This window comes from Eulemur rufifrons, chromosome 1 (genome assembly GCF_041146395.1).
Source record: "Eulemur rufifrons isolate Redbay chromosome 1, OSU_ERuf_1, whole genome shotgun sequence".
NCBI lineage: Eukaryota > Metazoa > Chordata > Mammalia > Primates > Lemuridae > Eulemur > Eulemur rufifrons.
In genome coordinates, this window is record NC_090983.1 from 8232059 (window position 1) to 8258203 (window position 26145).

Sequence of the window (26145 nt, forward strand, 5' to 3'; positions counted from 1 at the left end):
GAGTCCTCTCCGTGCTCCCAGCTGCTCTCCCCTTCGCTACCATTTCGCTCTAGGGACCTGTCAACGCTCCTGCCGGACCGTTAGTTCTACCACGCAGAGTTGATAATAAAAGGTCACAGAGCCCAAGAGGAAGGAAGGATCTAGTGCTCAAATGTTAGGGACTAAAAAGTGGTGCTAATAAAAGGCACGATAATACTCAGGAGGGGGAGAAAACACGAGCATGGGGTGGGGAGATAAGTGAAACTGTGCTTCTGTCATACACAACCTGGAACAGGGAAAAAGACGGAGTGTAGTTAACTGTTTCCTTTTCAGCATGTGACAAAATTCATGCTTGTGTCTCCTGAGCGCTGTTCACAGTGACATGAATGCAACTGTCTAAAATGCATCATATAGACAGACAATGCTGTTTCTCCAAAATTTTATTTTAATTTAAATTACAGGGCCAGCCAGAAATTCTGATAAGAAATTTGCTTTTCGTCGGGAGAAAGAAAATGCTTTCATGGCATTGTTAACAAATGTATACATCTCCACTTTTTTTTAAGGGTTAAAAAAAATCACATTAAGTAACTGCCTTATGTAAAATTAAACCTTTATAACACAAAAAGAAACCACTTCCAGTATAATAGTTTTGGTAATATGAATATATTAAATGATCATAACTTCAAATGTGATTTTTCAGTTTTGAATATTTTCACATTGCTTTAACAACAAAACCCAGAAAGTCTTAACTACCTTCAGATTCCAATGCAAAATAGTAACACATTACTGTTTTCTTTGACACACTGCACCCCTCACTGTCTTCCATGTAAAAGGCTCTAGTGCTACCATGTAATTGCCAAAGTGGAAGCTGTTTTGTTGTTTAAGTTCTAAGAACGAGCTTGGCAAGGAGATATTTCTTCCACTTGGTGTCATCGTTTTTACACTAATTCCATGACACAGCACGACGCCACAAGAGCCGGAACGCAACATCACGGCCAAGTCTGCCTGGCTAAACATTCAAGATTTTCTTTTCAAGGAAATTAGATTGCTTTCCCTACTTTCAGTAGAAAACATGAATTATTTCACACAGATTCTGTTAAAGACAGTCAGGAAAACCAATTATAATGTAGACTGCCATTTTAATTAAATGGAATAAAATATGTCTGTTAAAGACAGTCAGGAAAACCAATTATAAGTAGACTGCCATTTTAATTAAATGGAATAAAATATGTCTATTTTCTGGAGCTATTTTCTTAACTGGTATTCTTTGAAGGAGGTTTTAAAACCTGCTGAAATATCAATTGGGAAGCTCATTTTACTGGCTGATAAATAATTCAATTAGTAAGAGAGGCTAGCAAAGAGTAATTATATCAATTTCTTAATCAGCTATAGCCATGCTGAATTTGAACTGGCAAACTCTGATTTGTAAGTTGTTAGTTGTGATCTTCGTATCACTAAGATGAACAGATACCATTCTAATAACTTTACATAGATAGAGTCTAGGAGACATTGTTCTGCCGTGGTCACAGTAACAAAAAAGTGGTGCAAAATCAGTTACTTTGTAAATACTGATAATTTGCAGCATTAAGGAACAGGACATTAAAAAAAATAAATTTCCCCATAGGACACCTATGACTAGGAACTCTTCTTTTCCTAAGAGAAGCCAAAGTTTTAATTATTCAGTTTCACAACTATTGTACTGGATTACTTACTCTAAGAAAGAAAAGGTGCTCTACAGAGGTTTCCCACACACACAAAGAATCAGCATGAATTTAGCATAATCTCTATCATTCATGGATCTGGCAAATTTCTAACTCATTTTAAACGAATAAGGCCAATATTCTGAAGGGAAGTGTGGCTGACTGAGTTCCAGGGCTGTATTTCAGCTTGCTGATGGCACCCCATTAGGGAACTGAATACAAAGGCTTGGTTTCCTTTTTTTCTTCTAAAAATGCTGTGATACTTAAGTGTTAAATCAGCATTTTCATGAGATCTGAAGTATTTCAATTACATTTGAGCATTCATTTTTTTTTTTTTTGCAAAAACTCAGTATTAGGTAATAGTTACATACTACTACAATAACATTCCTCTGCTGTACAAATTAAACCATTTAAAAGAAATGAGCATTCTAAGAATTATATACAAAAGAAACCTGTAAGCAGTGCTAAAATGAAATGCAAGGTGTTGTTGCTAGCTCTACTGTTTTAAAATACCTTCAAAAAGTAAAATTAACGAATACCCTTCAAGATATCCAGGTTTACAAGTCTCAAGAAAATCAAATGTCAAAAAATTCTAGAAAGCTGTGAAAAGCATATATACATTTTCCATATGAAGCTTCACACTTTTGAGAAGTTGCTAAGTTTCAGTATCAAGTTATTCGCATGTCAACTTTATCTGCCCTCAAAGCTCACATCCTGGATACAGCTCCCCTCTGATTTCCTGCAGCGAAGATGCACAATCTGACGCAAGGATACCAGCTGTGCACATGCCACACGGCGCTCCGATCATCAGCAAAGATGAACGCGAACACATAGGTTTAATCTGATGACATCAATGCCCTCTTCTCTAAGTGACACTCTCATCTATACATTTGTCTTCATGAACCCAGCTGTGTTCAGAACTCCTGGAGCAAACCGAGTCTTTGAATTCTGAAATGACACAAAGATCAAGAAAAAGCCCACATGTGCCCTAGTGTGCAAGCGGCGGCAGCTACGATCTCCAACCTGGACTGAAAAACAAAAGGGTAAAATGAAAAACCGTTCACTTAACAGCAGATTAGCAGTAATGTTCCTCATGAATCGATAAGAGTGCCTGATGCTGAATAGCTAACAGCAAACGCTGAATTTGGATTTAATATTTTAGATGTTTATTGGAAATTAAGCTTCTTGCTGAGCTGGTCTCTTCAAATCCCTGATCTGTTTAACTAAATAGGTCTTCTCATCGTTAAACTGCTCATCCTCGGTCCTGTCATTCTGAAACTTGCTGAGGAACTCTATGAGCTTGGTCTGGTTCTTGAGGAGGATGTCTAGGATGGGCTGCGTCTTGTTAGGATTGGCAACAAACACCTGCATGGAGAGAAATCCACATAAGTCACGGAGAAAGAACAAGACACAAAGAGACACCTGAGTTGTAGTCACAGCACACAAAAGCACACATCCAATGCTGTCCTGGGGCAGGTGGTGAAGTCAGAGTAATTAGTTTTTGCTTTAGAGGACCTTATTTTACACTTTGAAGAAAAAATAACAACTGCGTGTTTTAGCACAAATTGGACTGACAAACTCATTCTGCCAGCCCTGAAATACAGTGGTTAGTATTAAACACAGATTTTGATTTTAGAATAAAATAGGCAGAAATTATTTCTGAGGACGGGAAGTTAGACTGGATTTTAAGAATAAAACCTCTATGGAAAGCATTAATAAATGCTTTTGTTTTGTGATTAACTATCTTCTATGCTGAAGATAAATGACACTCTTCTATAAATAAACTGCCTTGTTCCCAAAACAAATGGTATGCCCTGTTTCTGAGTCTTTCTGTTTAAATGCTGGACACCACACAAATATGACAATTGACTGAACTGAACTGTATCACTTAGATTACCAAAATGAGGCTAATAATATTTCAGTAATTTGTAAATGAAAGGAGATTAACAACTCTGGAGGAAAATATTGCTTATGGTTTTAGTACTCTACCTTAAAAACGTGAAAGGCCTCAAACTGGATGTTACGACTTTTGTCTCGTAGAAGGTTCATCATTAATTTGAGGTTCTCAGGTTTACTGATGTATTTTGTCATAATTGTGAAGTTGTGTCTATCTAATAGTAGTTCGCCGAGAAGCTGAGAAGACATTTAAACAATTACTCTTATGTTATCATTAAGATTTAAAGAAAAAGCAAAGTGAAAAAACATAAATTCATTTGATAATCATCATTATAAAGCACAGAATATTGACAGGCACTCAAAAGATTGAGCTATCAAGTGTCTATTTTCTGCCATTTGAACACCTACCTACCTTTCCCTTAGGAGTTTAAATCTACGGTAAACCCGACACTGGTCTCTGTAGAGGACATTCAAGGCACCTCTGGCCCAGGATCAGAGCCTGTCGAGGCCTACTCTTTCTATGTGCATTTGTGTTAGCTCACTAAAAATAATAAAGAAAATGTACAGAAGGAAGGTTATTGATAATTCCTGTTAACTAACCATAAACCTAAGCTTAATTTTAAAAAATTTTATCTAGGTGAACTTAACAGGATAAAGGGGTTTGTGTCCAAAGTTTCCCATACACTCACCCCTCGACATGCCAAAGTTATTATTTATTGATACGTCGATTCAGAAAGGTTTGTAAAAGTGAGTGCTTTTCTGTTTCCTTTTCAGTAAAGTATCTTGAAGATAATCCAATTTTTCTTATTGACTCCTCATCATCACTAATGATATCAATTAAGCTAAAAACATCTGGGTTTACTTCAGGGCTTACTGATTTCTGTAGAATTGATTATACTATATAAGCTCACAATTTTAAAATTGTCACTGCTTATTCTAGATTTTTCTTTTTCAAAAACCAGCAGTTACTTCAGGTTGCTAACATGCCAACTTCTGGTCAAGGCTGAAGGTGCAGGCTGCACGGCCTCCGTGGAGTAGGCACGGAGCTGTCCCTATGGACAGAGGTAGGAGCAGAGAGCAGGCAAGAGCCCGGCCCCTGGCACCAGCCTGCCTGAGTTCTAATCTTGGTCCCCCCTTCTTGTCAGCTCTGTAACCTTGAGCATGTTACTTAACTTCTCTGTGCCTCAGTTTCATCGTCTGTACAATGGGGGTGGAGAATAGTGCCTACATCTCATGAAAGCATAGTGAAAAATAAGTGTTAACATGTGCAAAGCACATGTTAGATCTGTGTCTGAAGAGACATGGGGCGAGGTCTACAGGAAGGAAAATGCATGAACGGAGTCCCTGTGCCTCAGGTTTTATTGCTTTTGTTCCTTACTTTTTGGGTTCCTGGATGATAAGCATATGATCTCTTGAAAAGTAGCTTGTCACCATATTAAATAAAAAATAATCTAATGTGTAAGAAAACAAATCTAATTTTCTTAGGATTTATAAGGAATCTATAGGGAGAACTCAAAAGCTCAGGCTTCACATCAATCTGAATCACAAAATCCAATTCTTGTCCAGGTGAGAAGCAACCAGTATCTACTCTCATGAAGACTCAAAAGTCAGAATCATGTGAAAGTCTATAGGTCTCAATGGCGTTCATTTCCTATCGCAGAAACCAAAGAAAATCTGAAAATGGCTTATTTCAGTTCAGTTGTCTCGTTAATTCTTTAAATTTCTTTTGACATAAAAAAAAAAACTTGAAGTCTTGCTTAGGAAATATAAATTTTCTGGCAAAATAAATATAGGAATAAATAAATGTCAATGTGGCTATAAAAAAAGAGTTCAAATTAAAATCCATCTTTAAAGTACCACTGGTCCTGCAACTACTCCACATGTTCACGGGTAATCAACGTGGCCGCCACTAACAAACTGCGGGACGAGTGAGCTGCTTCGCGGCCATTCCTAGGGGCTTGCAGATGGCGGTCTCGACCTCCTTTTTCGTCTTGGTCATTCTGAATGGCAGAAGGATCTTGAAAGCCTTTCTCCTTATCCAAGGAACCCAAGAATCCAAAATTTGGTCAAAGTTTATTGGTTTGCCCATAAATTCCACTCCCCTTGCCCTGCCCCTAGAAGCTACTATCCTAGGCAATCTGGTCTGGCCTTCTTGGTGCTAAAAGCTACCGACTCCATCGAGCTGTGTTTGTGTAGCCGCTAGGGAGAGTCGTATGTCTTGGCAGAGGATCCCAGAGCGGGAAAGACACCGGGAACCTCCACTCTATCACCCTAATGTACAGGGAGGACAGACTCCTCCAAGAGCTGCCAGAAGTTCAGCTAACAGGGCACCAGACGATATCTAGCCAGAACGCCTGGAGACGGGAGCAGGGTACGCATCCCCAGGATGGCTGGGTGGCCGGGCCCAACCAATAGCAGTTAGTGGAGATCACCGGGGCCTGACGGGACCATGTCAGTAGCGGCACATTTCTAAGCTCTGGCTATGACTGATCCCTGACGGCAACAGTTGCAGCCCTTTGGGCAAAGAAGGAAGTAGCTGGTCAGATGAAAAGGATTCGACTGGACATTGGGATGACAGAGAACATTTTTATCAAAAGGACACAAAATATTTACAGATGGTCTTAGTGTCCTTCAGTGTCTTTCCACAGAAAGATAAAGTCTTCAAGGGAGATTTCCCCAAGGTAGGAAGGGAAGAGAACTCTGGGCAGAGTAGGATTTACAATGGACCTGGCAAGAAATTAAATGGAATTAGGAATTTTTCCCCAAGTCCTTTGTGATTTCCTCTAGAGTTCCTGTCAGCACTGCTCACTGACAGAATGCGGGTGTGTGCATTTATTAACTCCTGTAAGAATCTCCTAGAGCACAGGGTCAGCAAACTTTTTCTATAAAGAGCCAGATAGTAAAAATTTCAGATTTTGCAGGCCATAAGGTCTTTGAAGCAAGTATTCAAATCTGCTGTTGGAGCCTGAAACAGCCACAGACAACATGTAAATAAATGAGCATTTCTGTATTCCAATGAAACTTTAAAAAATAGGCAGTTGGCTGGACTTGGCCATAGGCTGTGGTTTGCCAATCCCTGTTTTAGAGTTTAAATCTTAAATTTAACACTTTTAAGTTGTAAATGGATATTCTATTTTGACACAGAGCAGCTAAGCCTGTCCACGGCTCACAGCTTCACGCTTACAGCACTGGCCTGGGCCGCTCAGGCAGCAGCCCAGGGAGCGAAACACCAGCAGCTTTCATGTAGCTGATGTGACTCTAAGTTTTCCAAATACACCTCAGAAGCTAAAGTAATGCGTTCTGGGAGACACAGTCCTCTTCAGACTTCAGCACATTCCCGCTTGCTGTCTCTTCCTTGCAAGGAGGTGGGCAGGCGTCTGCTCGGCTCACTGCTGAACCTCGTTCCTTTCTGCAAATGTCGCTCCCCTCAAAGATCTGAGACCCAAACCAGCACATCTCCCTTTCCCTAAATCCAAATTTCAAGCACAGGGTGAAGAGAAATAAACCATACAAAATAATCTGCCATACCTTGAGTGACTGTCTTTTTGTCACATAATTTTCTGAATGAAGTAACTTCTCATATTCACTGAAAAACTAAGAGATAAGAAAACATGTATCAGGGTTATTGAGAAAAAAAAGTGGTAGATAACATCATAAAGCTTGAGTATCAACTTCTAACACCATAAAGGCCAACGCAGCCCTGGTGCCCCTGCTGTGGTCTCTTTCACACGTTCCTCTGACGGGCTCGGTGTGCCACCCTCGGATCCCCGCCCAGCTCCAGGCAGGCCCACGGAGGGCGCACATCTAGTCCTCTCTGTCACCCAATTCTATACGCCCAGATGTAACTCCCTTTCCCCCCCGTGGTTTCCCCACTGTTGAATCAGCTCTCATTTCTTGGTGTTATTCATATTTTTTATAAACAAGAATTCAATTTGTCCAAAGCACAACCACAATGACAAAAGTTACCTGTTCTTTCAAGGTACCAAGCAAGGAGAGAAAATAACTAAAAACAGAAGAGAGGAGCAATTCAGCACTGTGTTATAGGCAGATGTCCTGGAGAAGGTGGGACTTAGGCTCAAGCTTGACGACGGGAAGGATTTTGTTCAGAAATGAGGAGGAGAAAAGAGATTCTTGGGGGGATAAGAAAGGAAGGGCACAGCATGAGTGAAGACCTGGGAGAGGAAAATGCCGCAGATTTAAGAATTAGTGTCCACTAATCTCCAAAATGGTGGTCACTAGCAAGAACAGTGTCACTGGAATGGTAAGGGGTAGATGGAATGGTAAGCCAAGTAAAGTAGGAAACCAGGAACCAAAAATGATGGAGACACAGGGGCCAGGCTATCCTTCAAAAACAGTAGAGAAGGCCAGTTAGTGTAAAGATTTTATATATACTTTTTGTTTGTTTAAACTGTGGAGGTTTAAAACATTCCACAAGTTTGCAGAACTAGTATGACTTTGTTGGACTGGTGCTTTCCTGAGACCTGAGGTCATGGTGAGTTTGAGAGGATGCTTTGTCATCTATCTGTGTGAAAACTACGCATGCTCACGCTCTAGGATGGGTCCTCAGGAGCCATTCATCTGTGGTCTGGAGTGGGGGTTGGCAAATTAAGCCCACAGGCCAAACCCAGCCTGCTGCCTGGTTTTACAAATATAACAGCCATGCTTGATTGTTTACTGAAAATGAATTCGTTTATATATTTCTGTATTGTTTGTGACTGTTTGCAAGAGACAGAGACTGCAGGACCCATAAAGCCTCTTTTATTATCTGGACCTCTTCATTTAGAGCTGACCCAGATGCCTATACATCCCAGGCAGAGGTGGGATGGCCATCTATTTAATATGCAAGCAAGTTAGATTTCCCTTTTTTCAGAAAAAGCTGTTATCTCTACCTTCTCAAATGATTAAACTGATCAAAACAATTGGATCTGCTTTTAATGAGTAAGACAGAATATGTGTATCCCAAGTTCTTGACGGAAAATGCAAGTTAAGCTTTTCTGCTACATAATTCTCTGGATAAGCTTCGTTGTAAGAAGTTTTTCACGGGGAACTGCATGAAGAGTATGTCCAGAGTAGTCGATGTTTCTCCTAGACATGTTAGATTTTCTCTCTAGATTAGGACAGAGGTCAGGGAGCAAACCTAGACACCTTCCCCTCACCCCACACACCTTTAGGAAACTCCAAGACTTGCTGTCAGGGAACTGCACTTCAGCTGAGCATTGTACTGACCGTAGTGTCACCCACGGTAACTGTCCACTACACAACACTGCAATTTCACTCCGCTTTAAGAATGACAATGGGAGAAATTTATTTCAGTTTCCAGTGCTGGAAAAGGCTATGTTTCTTTTCAGCAACCAGCACATATATTTTACTTTATAAATATTGTAAAGATCTTTTAGTTGATTTTGTTTCTTTCTATGCTTTGGTTATTATTAGAAAGCTCAGTGCCAAAGTGTACAGGATTTTGGAGCATGCATTTGTTGTGTAATAATCTTACCTCAGGCTTTATTTAAATTACCCGTATCCCCCACTTTGCTTCTCCCTCCATCAAATCTGAATACACCGTATATATTTGTTAGTTGTCTCACATACATTCTTCTAAAATCCTGTTAACTGATGTCATAATAATAACATGTAGGAAACTATTTTCCTGCAAGATTAAACAGATTTCACTGCCTGTAGTAAATTTCTTGGAAATTGGCTTTGGTAGGCTTTAAAACAAGATACCAGTATGTTAAAAAAAATGTTGGAGACCATGTGGTGATAATAATAAATTAGCTAGCACTTATTAAATGCTTCCATGTTCCAGGTACTGTGCCCCACACTTCACATACGCGTTCTTATCTAATCCTCACACTGAACCCAGTAGGCAAGTACTACTATGAGCCTTCTTTAGGGCTGAAGACCCTGAAGGCACAGAGGGTACATGAAGCAGCTGCCCGAGATCTTACTAGTGCTTGGCAGGGCAGGGACTTGTAGGCAGATTCTAGGCAGTCTGATACTCAAGCCTGTGTTTCTAATTCATGTAAAAAGGCCCAATGAAATGACAGTGCTGCCACTTTAAACCAGCAAACATTCAAAAAGAAACACACCCATATCCAAATACATGTGCAGAAATAAAAATAAAGCACCAGTGACATGGAAACCATTTATGAGGCTATTTAGGAAGGACTTAGTATGTAGTCAGCATTGTGCTATGATGCTGCTGGGAGTAGAAGGGCAAGATAGGGAGAAAGAACACAAAACAACGAGAAAGCATGTATTTTGTCTCCAAGAATCTTATAACTTAGTTGAATAGTAAAGTGAACAATTAAGTATTAACAATACTTAGAATTTCAAAAATTCAAACGTACTAGTGGAAGAATTAAAATCTAAGCCAAATCTTGTGGGATAGATGGGGATTTCAAGTGGATTGTTATTGTTTTAACTTCTCTAAGAGTACCTATCAGGTCTTGCACAACTTGTAGTTTAACCACTATGGCAGGAGAGACTGCCTGTGGGTATCTCAGAAGACCCTCCTGAGGAAAGCAGAACCCACTTTAGCCCTAGAGGCGGTTGTGCTGGTCTAAGGAAATCATGTTATCAAAGCACTCTGAGAATCATTTACAAATCTCTGGGGGACACCATTACCAGGAATGTCTGACTGATTCAGCACTGGAAGGCTAGTCCCATGTCCTCATTTTACAACAAGGACAGACTCTAAGTCCGCGAGCAGTTAACTACCCTGGTCACGGCCACAGAGAAGTTAGCAGCAGGGCAGGAGCAGAGCCGGCTTTGTCCCCTCTGGCCAGTGCTGCTCCCACGCCCTCAGCCGTGCCTCCCTTCCTCTGTATTTATATGCAGCGGGGATGTGGGGCAATTGATGGAAAGGAAGGAAAAGTTAAAAGGTCAGATAATATTTTCATTTTATCTAAGTGTACTATTATTCAGCAGAAAAATGCTCTGTTTTTCTCTTTCAAAGCAAGAAAAGATGCAAAGGACAGTGTGTCAATCAAAAAGATCTGCTTTTATTAACATTGGTGACTCTTAAGTTGGTATATAACCCGCCACTGCTGAATTTGGCTTAAAAAAAATCTGCTTCTGACCAAGTAACACTCTGTAAGCTGCTTCAGTAGAGAAATGATTACAGCACCACTTACCACCACTTAAAAACATCATATCTGCAAAATACATATTCTGGTACAACATCTAGTTTAAATCTTTCAGTTACAATGTGTTACTTAGAAACAATGTTTCACATACTTACTCTATCGTAATGCTGTTCCAAAAATTCTGCACTGAGCAATTTATGTCTTGTAAGTAAATCCTAAAAAAAGAAAATTTGTTTTTACAGTTGCTCTCCATTCAAAGTCTTTCAGAAAAGAGAATCCTAAAACATTCCACGCCATTATACCTGATAAAAACTGTTGTTAAAAATTACTATATTTAACACTTGAGCATGAATTGTACTGAAAATGTCGATTCTATATAAGAGCAAATAAAATCATTAATAATTTGAAATTGTAATTTTAATGATTATAATTAGGCATGAATCTATAGCTCTTAGAAGGAAAACAAACAAACAAAAACATACAAGGCAATAAAAATATAAACTAAAAGAAAAGGACTAAAGAATTATAGTGAAATAAGTTAACAGTAGTGGTAAACGTCAAACAGAATCCTGTACCCATTTAGTGCTCCTGGTAGAGAAAGAGGAAATTTCTTTTATTAGAAAAATTATCAGAGGTTCTATTTTCTCTCTCCTAAATTTAATTACTTTCGGTTTTGTATATAATGTAATCTTTTTTCAGAGATAGAATGTTTCTTTAAAAGTGCCCTATATAAACATTAGTCTCTATGTAAGCAAAATAATGCTATAAAAATGTAGGGTTAACAATTAGTTTGACCTATGGCCCAATTCTGCATTATCATGAAATGCCTCACCCCATAGCTTTCCCAGGAAACAACTCGAGGATCAATCATTCAGAAACATCTATGTGCCAGGTACAGTTCTAGGTGCTAGAGCTTCAAAGACAAAGAGATATGATCCCTGCCTTCAAGGATTTAAAAGTTCACAATGGACTAGGTCTTGGTCTCACCGGGTGGGAAAGAGAATAAGAACAGGCGACAGCAGCAACGCCCAGTCAGTACCTGGAGAACTAACGGATTAAGTCCCTTCAGCACCACTGCTAGAGAGGTTAGTGTAATAATCTCCTTTCTCCAAACCAACTTTCCTTAACCTGTCTTCTTTCCTGAAGTTGCCCAAGGTTATAATGAACTAGTGTTTCTTGAAGTATGTTGAAGTGTAATACTGATCTTGAGAAATGCTCTAGGTAATTTTCCGTGGTAAAACAAATGTGGAAGTCCCATCAGCTCGAGTTCCCTTGTAGAGACCTGTCAGGTCTCTGAGATTTTGCAGGGACCCTTTTGTCACCTACCTGCTGTTAACATCCTTTTCCAAAAGGCCTTCCATACAGGCTTTCCTTCTGCCTGGCTACCCAGTACTCATCCCTCGTACCTCAGCGCAAGCACTACTTCCGCAGGGAGCCTTTCCTGACAGGTCACCAGCATGAAAGCACTGGTCACAGCTGTGACTTTACATCTGTTTGTCGGATTATCTGAGTAAAGTCTTGTGCTAGTCTGTAAATTCCATAAATACAAGGGTCATATCTATTTTTGCTAACCTTTGACTCTCAAGCACCTATGCACTGCCCAGCACATAGTAAGAGCTTAATATTTAATAAATCTATGAAAGAACTAATAAAACCGGGGAGCCTGTTTGGAAAACTATCACATTAAGCAATCTTCAAAGTATGCTTTTAAGAAGGCTTCTAACCCAACCCCAAAGATTTACAGTTGTTCACACTGCTGGATAGGGTATATATCATATTTCCTGACTATAACAGGGATGCCCAAGAAGGACCCACCCAATTTTTTCCAAGTCCTCTTTGAGGATTAAATAGGCAAAATTAGAAAACCTGTAGTTTGAGTACCCCCAAGAATTTGGCAAGAAGTGCTACAAGGTTTCCCCTATAGGGAAGAGGAGGTCAGTGGTAGCAGAATTTATATTATCTTAGTCCACTGGTCCATGGGGACAGATGTGAAGGAGAGGAACAGGAAGACTTTGAGGGGAATGTATTAAGCATAGATGGCATTTAATACATGCCTGTTAAAGAGCACTTACCACCGTTTAACACACTACTGTGTTTGTTCATGGCTGCTGTCCCCCTGTGGAAGCGCCGCAAGGGCAGGGTTTGGCTGTATGGCTGGTTCACCCTGAACGCCCAGCACCCAGGCAGGCACTCAGAGACATGGTGAATGAACACATGAATAAGTGAATTAAGGGACTAAGGCACATCAGGATCCAGGCAGACTGAGTGTCACTTCTAGTTTTTTGTGGCTAAATCATTCTGGAGGCCAGTACGAGGAAGTACAGTGGAAGGAACACGGTCGCTGTTCTGTCATGGTCTGATGAAAGAGGATGCCAAGGGATAGGGGTCTTAAGAGATGCTGGCTCTCAACTGGGGTTGGATTCTTAACAACAAGTAGGTAGAAAGTGCCTACTCTGTACAGCAAAGGTCCTCTAGGTGTAAACATGCTGCACAACAGATTTTTATTGAATGTTTGATTGAAGTGACTATTCACTCTGAAGGACATCTCAAGCAGGAGCAAGAGGCTCAGAGTTGATTCCAGAGTATGGTGGCTTCTAAAAAAAAGAAAAAGAGGCACACGGTGGGGCCACAAACTAGAAGGGGGACCTCCAACATCTCCCCCTCTAGGGGAGATTCTATTTGTTATCACGTGGAAACTCAATGGCCGTGGCATAGGAGACTGAAAGGGGGCGCTCTAAGACTGCTAAAGGGGGAGTAGGACCCAATGCCCAATAGGACGTTAAGAAGGGGTGGGTGTGCTGGGGGAAGCACTAGCAGGAAAGGAGCAACTGTTAAGAGCCAGCACTGACAATCAGGCTAATACTAAGCTGGGAAAAGGAAGAGATGGGGACTTGGGCAGTGCTTCTATCTGCTGAGAGATGTCCAGTTCCTTTAACCAGCCTAGCAGCTAGAGCTAAAAGCTCTGGAGAGCTCAGTGCAGGGACGGGGTCGGGGCTGGTTAGAAAACAACAGAACAGAAAATGAAGCGCAAAGGGCATGCAGTCAGAATCTGGTCAACGATCCACAAAGCCGACAGGCTACATGTAATCTCAGACCAGCAGAGTTGCTGTCAGTCAGCAGAGGGGAGAAGAAAAGGATCTCTAATCTCCCACCTATCTGAATTCCAGTCTACCTGGGGCCCTGGCGTAACTTGGAGAAAGATCAGGGATCATTTACCAAGTCCAGCAGACTGAGCAGCCAACTTTTGGGGTGGGCTGAATTAAAAACTTTCCTAAAAGTTTGAGTTTGGGCCCAAACATCATGTGACAAACAGCCCTGGAATCTGAAGAAATACTGCTAAACTGGGGGGCTTATTTTCACCTTCACCTTGGCAAATTATTCAGCCCCATTTCCTACTTGATGTTCGACTATGTCCAAGGACAAGGAACTCAATTCTTCCAATTGTGTGGTTAGTTCACCTCTGGAGCTCTTATAGTTAGAAAGTTCTTCCTGTGCTAGAGTCAAACCTATCCTCAAGTTCTTTCCAGAAATGGTCAGAGCCAACAGATATCTTTAGTCCATTTTCTATAGGACCCACTTCAAATACAAGTAGTACTCTCATGGCAAGCCCCTACCGAGTCTTCTCTTCTCCAGGCTAAATACGTCCAGTTCCTTTAACCACTCCTCGAATGACAGGGTTCTGAGTCCCCCTCACCATCTACTGTCTTCTGAAAGTCATCTATTTGTCTATGTGCCTCTTAAAGTGTAGCGCCTGGAATGGAACACATTTATGTGTTGTTACCTAATAAGCTTATAGTGGAGTGAGACCATCAATTAGCTCCTTAGGTTACACACTGTGTTGTCACAAGGAGCTCTGAGGGCAGCATCATCACACTGTTTCATTTTATAGTACGTAGTCAGAATTGTACACTCAGAGTGGGCGCTGCAGTTAGCCTGCCTGGATTCAAATTCTGACTTCACTCAACATCTCTAGGCTTCATTTTTCTCATCTGTAGAGGAGATAGTAACAATACCTCCTTCATAGGGTTAAGTATGAGATGGAATGACCTACATTCTAGTAATTATTACACTTAGTAATTACTTCATTTTGTTTTAACTATTATTATTATGTCTTACTCCTCCATCCCATATTCATACAGTTGGGTCCTCCAGTGGAAGACCTCAGGTATCTGTATCTTATTTCATCCTGTTAAATTCTGGCTTCTCTGGATCTTCGTAAGTTTTAGGATCCACTGTTACTGCTGTCTTTCCCTTTGTGGCTATAGCATCTACATATTTGATAAATATGCCTTGTCACCCTTTTTTTTCCAGTCCTTAATAAAAAATGTTCAGCTGGGCTGGGTGGGGAAAGCCCAGTGGAGTTCCGCCAGAAGTTTCTCGCCAGGGTGATGCTAATCCATTTGCCAACGGTGTATGAATATGGCATTCTATTAGCTGTGAATCACTATACTGAAAGTACATCTAGCTCAGCTTTTTAAAATTGCTTCTATGACAACAGATTTGTAGAATTATTCAATATCTACCATATTCTCATCATGAAGGAATAATTCTGATAGCTAATATTTACTGCATACATACTGTGCGGAGGCATAATAACTTTGACATGCTTGTATTATCACCCGCATTTTAACAGAGGAAGAAGTGGAGGTTAAATCAGCAGCAGAGATGGTTTGAATCCAGGCAAACCATCCTGTCCCCGATCCTTTGGCATCTATGAGATCAGTGTGACTGAACTTAACTCTTAGTGAACCCACACTGGCTGTGGGGACACAATTTCCTTTCTAAAATGTTCAGAAATCATCTCTTTAGAAATACTTTCTAGAAACTTACACAGGTATAACATCAAGCCCCAAGATCCAACCAGTCTCTCTGGGAGAACCTACCTTCTTTTATTCTGGAAAATTGGAAATATATTTGTTGGTTTTTTAATGCCCTTCCCCCATCTCCCTAATTCCTCAAAAAAGAAAAAAAATCATTAACAAATATTGGCCATCTGGTTTACCAGCTCAGTATCCATCCATTCAAGCTATGAATCTTGGATATTTAGGGCAGGTAGTTTTAATTTCCTTTTAAGACTCAGTACCTACTTCAGGGGGTTTAAATCCAGGGTTATGAATAAGCTCATTTGTTTAAACAATTTTGTGTGTAGAACACATTTTCTGGAGGGGCGCTCTTGCCACATTCTCCAAGGAGAGCATGAACCACGGATTAGGTCTCCCTTTCCATTACAAAAATATCCTCTGTGATGAGGACCCAGCAAGGCAGGAGAGGAGCAATTTCCCTTTCCTTCTTGTCGGTGCCTCTGCTATGTAGCTGTGCGACTGCCCCTCCTGGCCCCTCTCCTCGCTCTGGCTGCAGATTCTCCTAGGGTGAGTGGAGAGGCAGCTCCAGCCTGTTTGGTAGCTTAGCCACCCTGAGGTCACGATGGTAGGGCTGTGCCTCTCTCTTATGCACTGTCTTGGTTGCAGGCTCTGCTTCATTTTGTTTCTTGGTGAGCTCTCTCTTCAGGGCACTCTTTCATCAGCTCCCCCTTTCTGTGGGCTCAAGAGCACCTGACACAGAGTCCACGCCAGTCCCTCAGCGCGCTCTGCTAGAGCTCTCCCCTAGAATGCTACGTTGTTTACTGAAGCATCCCCCCTTTTTAAGCAGAGAAGACATGCCTGGCTGCCTACTCTTTCCCTCTCTGGCCACCATGACCTGACACAGCTGCTTTGCCCACAGTGATTCTATCACCACCATTTTCTCCTTGGTGAGAACAACTGAAATGCAATCATCAGCAAGGCCAATCAAGACTTTGTCAGATACTGCAAATCACATTCTGGCATGTAGTCAGCACATCTCTCTCACCTGAGCCACTTCTGCCATCTGTGCCAGGAGCATGTCCTCCACGTGGTCAGGGGTCTTGCTGCATTCTCCCACACCACTGCTGCTCCTCAATCCTCTTCCCTCACCCTCATGTGCCCAGAGTGTTGCCACTCTCGGGCTCCTGGCTGTCCTTCCACACAGGGGAATCTCTCCTTGACACATGGTGCTGCTAGACCTCCCTCCATGCCGGGTCTGCGGCTTCTGAATGGGGCACACCCTTCCGTCGATGTATTCTAATCATGAGTCCTATCCCACCAACTGCGGTGACACCTAAGACATCATATTGACCACTCTAGGTTATAATCTCAAATTCATTTCATTTTGCTTTGTACACTGACAAATAAACATCTGAGGTCTTACTTAAGGCTTCTGACACCCTCTTTCATGGTTTTGGGAAATAACCCCCTGGGCACCTATTATGCTATGACCTTATTCAGTGTGAAACCCTAATGACCAGATCCTCAGGCTTTCATCCTATCTTAAGGGGCTTCACTCACTCTGAGGCTCAGCATATTTACCCAGAGACCAAGGTGTGTGCTCATTCCAGACAGGCTCTTTTTAATCATAAAACTGAACCCTCACAAAAAAAGTGGCCACTTCTCACTGTAATAATGTTCATGGTTTCTGAGCATGGTCATCTACATGTAAGTATGCTAAATACTGGTTATATTAAAATAGTTCTAAATATTTACTTATAAGGTCAGCCATTTTTATATAAGAAAATTTAACAAAGAAATGCTTGCTCTCACTGTGCCAAAAACTAATAAAGATTACTGCTTTTATTTATACTTTAAATAGCACAAAACCTCGCAACTCAAAACAAAAACCTGCATGTTGTACAGTACACTCATATCATATGTGTATTTAATTTATACAAATACACAACAGAGGTAAGGTAGATGGGGGTGTGGGGAGGATACATAATAACTTAAATAGTGCAGGTGATTCTGTCCCCACACTGCATTTAACAGATATGCTCTGGTGTGGGCAGGAGAGGGAAGAGGTGAATTAACTGTTCCCTTGGGCCTGTCCACAATGTGGGTATCTCTGTCCTGACTATGGTTCTACTGTTTAATGACATGTATATTCTAAATTAACATGGACCCTGAACAGAGTCAACTCCTTCATCTGGTGTTTCAAAGAAACTGCTGCAGAATGTTCCAACACGGGAGAAAACTTGGTTATTATGTGTACTGTATGGTATATCATACTTAATGGGAAATTTAACAGAAAAGTATAATTTTGACCATACAGGACTTTTCTCTTTTAGAAAGACTTTAGAATTTAACTCCTCTTCCACCCCCTTTAAGCTGTGACTTTACTGCATATCACTAAATCACACAAACACATATAAAATATATCTTCTCTCTTCCCACTAGAGGGCAGCTGTGTGTAGATTTAGGAGGGCTTAGAAAAAAACGACACACCTGTTAATCTAACTTGCAAGTATATTTAAAATTCTACAGTTTTTATGTTACCTTGAATGTGGCAAATGCATCTGAAGCTATGTCAAATGTTGACATTTCCACGTATCTGAAGAAATCATAAAACTGTTCCGACCACAAAATGATTTTTGCAAGTGGTTCATGTCTGATGCACTCTCTTAACATTATTCCACAATTTAGAGCTATTTCCGGAGATTCATACCTGCAACAACAAAACAAAAACCAAACAAACAAAAACACCAAACATGATTGCTCTTTTAAAACTTCAGTACTGAACAGTTCAAACTTTTAGAACAGGAAGTTGCAGACATGTGTCCTAAACAAGGCATTTCTTTCAGAGTAAGTAGAATATGTGCTCGGGTTAATTTATTCTAGTGCACACAACACATTGGTTGGTGATAGCTGCCTTCAATCAAAGAAAAACAGCCATGAGAGTGATCATGTGAATAAAAGTTCATTATTTAAGCTAACAGATTTGAAAAGAAGTATTTAGGGTGATACCACTCTGTATAGTGGTTAGCTTTTAAATATGGTATTCTCGACACTCAGAAAAAAAGCCAAATCAAAAAATAATATAAAATATTTTTCCAGATTCAGAAACTCAGAATATCTAAATAGGCCTATCAAATATCTAGCATTTATATTTCATTGTTTCAATTCAGTACTCAAAATAGTACTTTGAGACTCCCAGCCCCTTGTAAATACCGCAGAACTGAAAGCCTCCTCCTAAGGATTTCTCAAAGTGCCTCCAGGAGAGCCCAGGGCCTCCCCCAGCAGCTCTCTCCACGCAGCCTTCCTCTGTGCTCATCTCGGAGTCTCTCACCTCCTCCTTGCCCGCGACCAGAAAAAAGCCCCTCAGCCAAGCAAGAGGTGTTTCCTCTTCGGACGTGCACCAAGCCCTGGGACTGGACCCTGCCACCCTGCTCAACACATCACTTTCTTTACTTCCACTTCCTTTCAAGCTGCGCGCATTGGCTCTCTTTCCCACACCCATTCTCCTCTAGTTTTTTGCAGTCAAATTCCATTTCCGAACACTCTAGTGAAATAACTAATTGGCCAGCAAAGACCTCCACTTGGCTAAAACTAGCGATCTTTTCTCATAACACAGATTCTTTTATTAAGTGTCCTAACAGTGCTGATCTTTGCATTTTCTCTTTAAAACAAGAAAGATTAATAAAACCTCTCCCAGTTCTCCTTTCTATCTCTGACTGTTCCTATTTCTTGCTTGGCTGAGGTCTTACCAATTGCCTACAACCTGCTAATGAAAGCCCACACAGTCTCCTGGCTCCCACCATGACTAATAACCGCACCCCAAGTCTACTCATGAATTGTAGTTTGGCATTTTCTGTTGCTTCTGGACACCTTCAGTTAAAGGTCTATATACACGCAACATGTCTAAAATCAAATCTCACCTCCCTCCACAAAATAACTCCCTAACTCTGCTGCTTCTTCGTTTCTATAATTTGGCATCATTATTTTGTTTTAGATAGCCAGGTCTAAACCAGGTCTAACAGAACTTTCTGTGATGGAGAAAGGGTTCCAGATCTGTGCTGTCCATTGTGGTAACTACTAGCCATGTGCAGCTAACAGAGCACTTGAAATCTGGCCAGTGTGACTGAGGGACTGAACTGTAAATATTTAATTTAAATTAATTTGAAATAACTTTTCCTTCTTCATTCCAAATCTTCCCATTTTCAGTGTCACCAGACTTTTAAAAATGCTTCTTTGAAATATCTCAGTTTCATTTCTTTTTATCCATTTCCACTGCTGCATTAACTCACTCCTAGACAACTGCAAATGCTTCCTAACCAGTATCTTTGTTCAAGCTCTATCTTAATAAATCTTCCCAACACACAGTATATCAACAGCACTTCCTGCTTAGGAACTTAAAATTATTTCTTCTAGGTAATCAAATAAAGACAAACGTGTGGGCTCAATGTCCAGCCAGTCTTCTGCTCATCATATCTATCACTCTGGCACAACTCCATCTCCCACTGGTCCATAAAACTTTCAGATTATTGTTGCCAATCACGTTGTGTTCATTCCTGCCAGCAATACACCATAAGGATGCCTTCTCTCTTTTTTCTGCCTATACAAATTCTAAACTATTGGGAACTCCAATCTTAAGCCCCATTCCTTTTACCAACTCTTGCCTTTTTAATCAAAATCATATTTTATTCCCTGAAACCTTGTAGTACTAATTTGTTATCTAATAGTGTTATCCTCTTGTATGTATGCTTATCATTGATCCTCAACAAGATCAAAACCACATTCCTTTACATCATTTGAGGTATGGCAGCTAGAATGCTGACTGGCTCTTATCTGAAATGTCTGCTCACAAATGGCTGATCATACAACTTATCTTTGCTGATCTTTAATAAGCAGGAAACTAGAAGGACAAGGGTAAGACAGTTTGGTACAACAAGTTGGGCAGGTTTTGACGGAGGTTTGTCAAGCTTATCTAAATGATTAAACCATAAACCAATGAGTACAAGGCAAACAGTTATGCTGTACAACCTGTTCGCACTGAAGTAGAAAGCACATTAACATTTAAATTGCCAGTAAAAAAAACCCTATTGCCTACAAATGCAGTCTAACACAGTAATAAGATTTTAAATGCATACTAATACTAGCAGCATACCGCCCCCAATATCCAACCTCAAAATACTTATAGCCTAAGAAGATGGGCACATCGTATGTAAGTAGCTTAAACGAATTAAACAACAAAAGTAAAAAAATATTAAAAAGTAGTTCACAGGGCTCCTTAAAGAAATGGCTGTTTCCAGGTCTGGCAGGAACTGTATAAAATGAGCAAGGTGGTCTTCCCGTGCCAGAAAGCAAGGAAGCTATCACAGACTAACGGGGTCTTGCCAAAAGGACATAGGAATCAATTTGGAGGAGTTCCCAGTGGCCTAAGATGGGGCAATTTGGACATAAGTAATGATTGCAATGGATTAAGACACATCGAATATATTTTTTTAAAAAACAGAAACTTGAGATTATAATGATGCTTAAAACAGTAATTCAATGCTTATCTAAGGATGTGGCCAGGGCACCAACTGATTGTACTTTTCAGTATAATGATATCTGTTTTTCCCATACAGATTGTATTTAGGGATAACTAAGTCATCAATGAGGAAAGGCTCTCTATAGAAGAAATACATTTAATTATATGGAGAGGGAATAACAGAATCAAGAAATTGCCATTTTGAACTTAGGCAATGACCAATGAATACTAAAACTCTGCAATGGCTAGATCACAGACTGCTAACACCTGCATCCACTGGTGAATCCAAACATCTCCACAAGAGGGACAACAGGTGCCACGCAATAGGAAGCACAAAGCACTATCCATGAAGAATTCCTGCCTCCCCCCAAGTGAATCTGAATCTAAACAAATGTCCGGAGCTAACTACCAATTTATAGCAATAGGGGATGGTGTAATATATTAAATGAAACCATAAGAATGCAAATCCAAAATACATGATTTTTCTATAAAACAAATAACCCAGTTGCTTCAACATATAGATGGCATACATTGTTTAAAAAAGAGGGCATTAACTATTATACATTAAAAGAGAGCTAAGAGTTACATTAACCAAATTCAGTTTGTGGACCTTATTTGGAAACTGATTTAAACAAACTAACTGTAAAATGACATCTTGTGAAAACCAAGGAAATCTATAAATGGTATTGTGACTGTTACACTGTGTTATGTGTTATGTACTAGGGCTGCACACTGAAGTGATGTCACGTGTGAGGAGGAAAAGATTAGAGGACACAAGAATGGCAGAACATTAATAACTGCTGGGTCATGGCTGGGGATGGGTTTATTGTATCTTTCCCTCCAGCTGTATGTATACCTTCAACAACAAAGTGAGGGGTCTGCTGGATCCCAGTACCAGCTGCATTCTCTATGCCTCTCCTCCCTCCCTGGCTAAGGTTTCTGCTCTGATCAACTCAGATGAGAGCTTTAAATTTTAAATTGTATCTCAAAAACCTAACTTTACATGATGTTTAACAATGTTCATAACATACCTCTGGCTACTCTAAAGTGAAAAATGTAGGCAGAGTTAACTACTTTATGGGTTTTAATAATCACTGGTTTCTATGGAAAAGGAAATACTGACTTTAAAAATACAAAGGCATCTGGAAGCTGGTCTAAGAATATCAGAGTTTCAGGCTACTCACTACATGTTTACACCCACAACTCTGAATTGATACAACAAACAAATGAGATGCCAAAAGTTCTGTGTGGCAATATCTGAAGAAGCAACATGATAGTTAGAAATAGAAAGAAGGAAACAGAATGCTGGCCTCCAACACATGCACTGACTCATGCTTTGTCTAAACAAGTTTGAACTTGGGGGAAGTGTTAAACCACAGAGATATGAATCAGTGTGAGGCAAGATAAAGCCAGGAGTAGGAGAGCAAGCTGATTCACGCCAACAGTCATGCCTGTAACATGCTTGCCCACCAGTTTAACAGAACACCACCACTGCTGGGACAAACAGATGCACACTATACCCAGAGCTGGCAGACAACCTGGCCAGTCAGGAAGGCTCAGTGATGAGGGAGAAGAGGATTTGCTTTTTCTTTTTTTTAAGTTTTTAGTTTTTAGGCTTTTTCAGTTTTGTTTGTTTTTAAGCTGACAAGATTACTCAGACATTAATGCCTGCTTAGTCCAATAGTAACTCCAGGAAGATGCACTGTGAACTGCCAAATTAAGTGGGTTAGTGATGGACACAGAGGGGTAAAAATCAAAGGGTACTGCATCACAAACACATGCCTTGTTGACCGAACAAAGTGAAGCTATGAGCATCCATGCTCTGTTCATGAGGCAGCTTGTACTGCCTTACAGTGTACATATTGTGTCCAAAGGAGATGTCTTTAAATACATAACTGATATTTCAATTTAATCTTAAAGATTAGAAATAAGACCATAAAGTACTTATTTTTTTTCCTTTAGTCATGTTCGGTTTATGAATTTAAAGGCTCACAATTAACTCAATTTTAAACTCTCTATAGGGCATTTTCAAATTCAATTTAGCTCACAGGTTGAACTTTAAGGAGAGAAATGTATTCAAGATCCATGGAAAAATTATGTGAGTAAACTACAGAGAAAATGCTTCCTACATTCACCATCCTGTTTTTTCCCAAGGCAATCTTTCCTTTTTATTTTAAACTAAGAATATAAATTTTAGTACATTGTACATACCCTTTCAATAACATGAACAAAATATTCTGTTGGGTGCAGATGTATTCAACAGTAGGAGTTCTTGTACCAATTTGTCTTCTGAGAATATTGTTGAAAATTTGAGCCACGTCTTTTTTGCCCTATTAGGAATACAATCATTAAAATATTTACCTGACTAAACATCAAAATGCCCATTCACCCTCCCAAATAAATTCAAATAAAGCTACTGTACATTCACAGTTATGACTGAATATCTGACTTTAACATGTTCATAGATATTAAATTTTCTTATTTTATCTCTTCATCTGTAATTCCAAATTCTAAGTTTTAATAGTATACTACTTTTAACATGAACAATGTGTTGACAAAGTGAAATCTCACTACATTTCACATATAATTTCAACCATTTCTAACTCAGGATCATGCTGACTCAGATATGAAAAACAAAACCTTGCTATATGTTAACAATCTATAGGGAATAATCCCACCCAAATGGAACAAGTAGTTTCAAATTAGATGCTTACATTGCGAATACTACAGATACTTTCCTCTTTTAAGGATGAAAGCAGGAGAAATTGTATTCTGCTGTTATAAAGAAATAATTCTGTAAGAAGCTGAGCTTTAATGACAAGTAGACATATCTTTCAATTACACTAGGTCTACTTAGGAAAGATTTTATATATTAATAACAAAGATGCTAAGTATCACAAGATATAGTAGTTCAGAGATCAGAACTTCATCATACTACCGTACAAAATAGATGGACCCATTTGGTGAACCTTACAATCAGAAGGCTGCACAAGAAATTAACAAATGGAGAAATGGACCCCAAGAGATGTTTCAGAATGGCCACTTGTTATGAGGCTGACAAGGACAGTGAGTGAAATGATAGCTTTTCAGTATACCTAAAGCACAAACAGATCATATTGGAGCCTGCGCTAGCTCAGGAGCAGTAATGGCAATCTCTAAGAACCAGGCTTAAGAGCACACATTTCTTCGAAGTTGATGTCTCTAAAGTCCCTAATCAATATTAAATTCAGTGTCCATGCTGGGGAGCAGGATGGGTTGGGGCAGACAAAGAAGAAGGAATTAGATGCTCTAGTGCATCTCCAACTTAGCAGAGGAAATAAAATTTGTTGTTAGAATTTGATACACTATTAAATGTAATCAGCCATATAAATGGAAATAACCTAGTTCTATCTGCTCTATAGGACAGAATTTTTATTATCAATATTATGTTCAAGTAACCTATGAACCATACCTTCTCATTCTCCCCCAAAATTTAATCTGGCTATACATCTGCCATTTTCTTCCCGGGAACATGTACTTGTCTTGCAAGCACCTGCACAGACACCAAACCACTCAGGCTGGTATCGACACTGGGGCTTAAAACAAAGCACACTCATGACAAAAGTCAAAGAGGAGACTGCCCATGATCATGCCAGAGTGCTTCATTACTATATATGCTTCTCAGACTAGTTTACTCAGACTGGTGTCAAGGACCATTAATCCTACTGTTAAATTCACTAAATATTTACCATGGCACAAGGCAGCTGTATTAGCTTGGGTAACAATCTCAAATGCCTACCAAGGCAGAGCACAAAACGCAAATGGGTGAAGCAGGCCCTGGGATAGAAGTGCAACCTGTGGCGTCTATAGCAACCCAGATGTGGATGCCCTGTGCTGCTGCTCTGTCCAGCCTGGAGGCCAAGTAGGACTACAGGCCCAACGTTGCCAGAGTTAAATTTCTCAAGAGAAGGCAGAAATTCAGAATTGTGTATAAAATCTCCTGCTATTTAAATGTTATACTAATTTAAAATTCAAAAGCAGTGCTGAGCAAACAAAACACATACGATCTCTGCTGTAATGAATATCAACAAGTAAAAAAAAAAAAAAATAGACGTAACTGGATGTTCTCTAAGATCTTCTCCATCTTTAAAATTCTAACATTCTACGGTCTTTTACTCCATACACAATGTGGTGAAATAGAGGGAAAACCCCTGTCCCAAGCCTGAGACAACCTTGGGTTCCTGACCTGGCTCTGCTCATTAGGCAGGCAGACCAGGCATGCCGATGGGGGTCAGTGACCCCCACCAACAGCCAGACAGGAATCTTGAGATGCTCCAAAGGAGAGAACATTTGCGAAAGGACTATGAATAGGGTTCTGTTTTTGACAAACAAGAAATTGATTTCTTACCTCAAAGTCAATGAGCTGTAAATCAGCTACCAGGGTGCTGAGGAGCCCGCTATTATACAGTTCCTGAGCGAGCTGAGCCACTGCTTCTGTCTGCGGCTCTTTTTCATTTGTGCCATACAGAATTTCTTTCATGGCAACCAGATTTTTGGAAACTTCTTCTGTAGCCTGATTTTGGGCGGAGGGGTTGGGGAAGAGAAGAAAAACAATTCATTTTAACAAACATATAACATACCTACATTTGTTCGGTAACTTTTCTCTAAATTAGAGGCCCTCTACATTATGGACCTATGCACAAGAGGCAAAGGTGGGCAGGCTCCAGCTCTGCCCTCTGGAGCTGGACACAGTGCACGCGTGCACACGGGGCCAACATGCTTACTGCACAGGAAGGCCAGCCTGCGCGCAGCAGACACCTGAACACTGGAAGCCAGGTTTACGTATGGTAGAAACAGAACAGGGGGAAAGGGTTCAGGTCCTCCTCAAGTGGGAGGGAAACTTCATGGAAGAGGCGACTCTGAGAATGAAGAGGCTCTGATTAGCAAGTATCAGGGAAAAGAGCGGCACCAGCCGGCGATGAGGGAGAGGGGAAAGTACAGGGTCTGTCAGAGAAAGGGCATGGAGGGATAAGGGAGAGGTAGCTGAAAATGGCTTTGAGTGCAAAGCTAAGTTGTTAGGGATAATTAAAAAGTCACAAAAGAGCTTCCACTTCTGACCAAGATGGAGGAACAGGGGCCAGATTTACCTTCCCCCATGAAAAAGGTGAACAAATAGGATAAGGTAT

The 26145-nt window shown here is 40.3% G+C and overlaps 1 protein-coding gene across 1 annotated transcript in view; it reads right to left on the reverse strand.

The window, feature by feature from the left end:
* Window positions 1-422: 422 nt before the first annotated feature.
* CAB39 (calcium binding protein 39) overlaps window positions 423-26145 on the reverse strand; it is a 78655-nt gene continuing 52932 nt past the window's right edge. The window contains exons 3-9 of the mRNA XM_069466352.1: window positions 25368-25532; window positions 23192-23310; window positions 18007-18175; window positions 10819-10878; window positions 7104-7169; window positions 3669-3812; window positions 423-3044 (exon numbers count right to left, since the gene is read on the reverse strand). Coding sequence (XP_069322453.1) covers window positions 2856-3044; window positions 3669-3812; window positions 7104-7169; window positions 10819-10878; window positions 18007-18175; window positions 23192-23310; window positions 25368-25532 — 912 coding nt within the window. The 3' untranslated portion in view covers window positions 423-2855. The remainder of the gene's footprint in view (window positions 3045-3668; window positions 3813-7103; window positions 7170-10818; window positions 10879-18006; window positions 18176-23191; window positions 23311-25367; window positions 25533-26145) is intronic.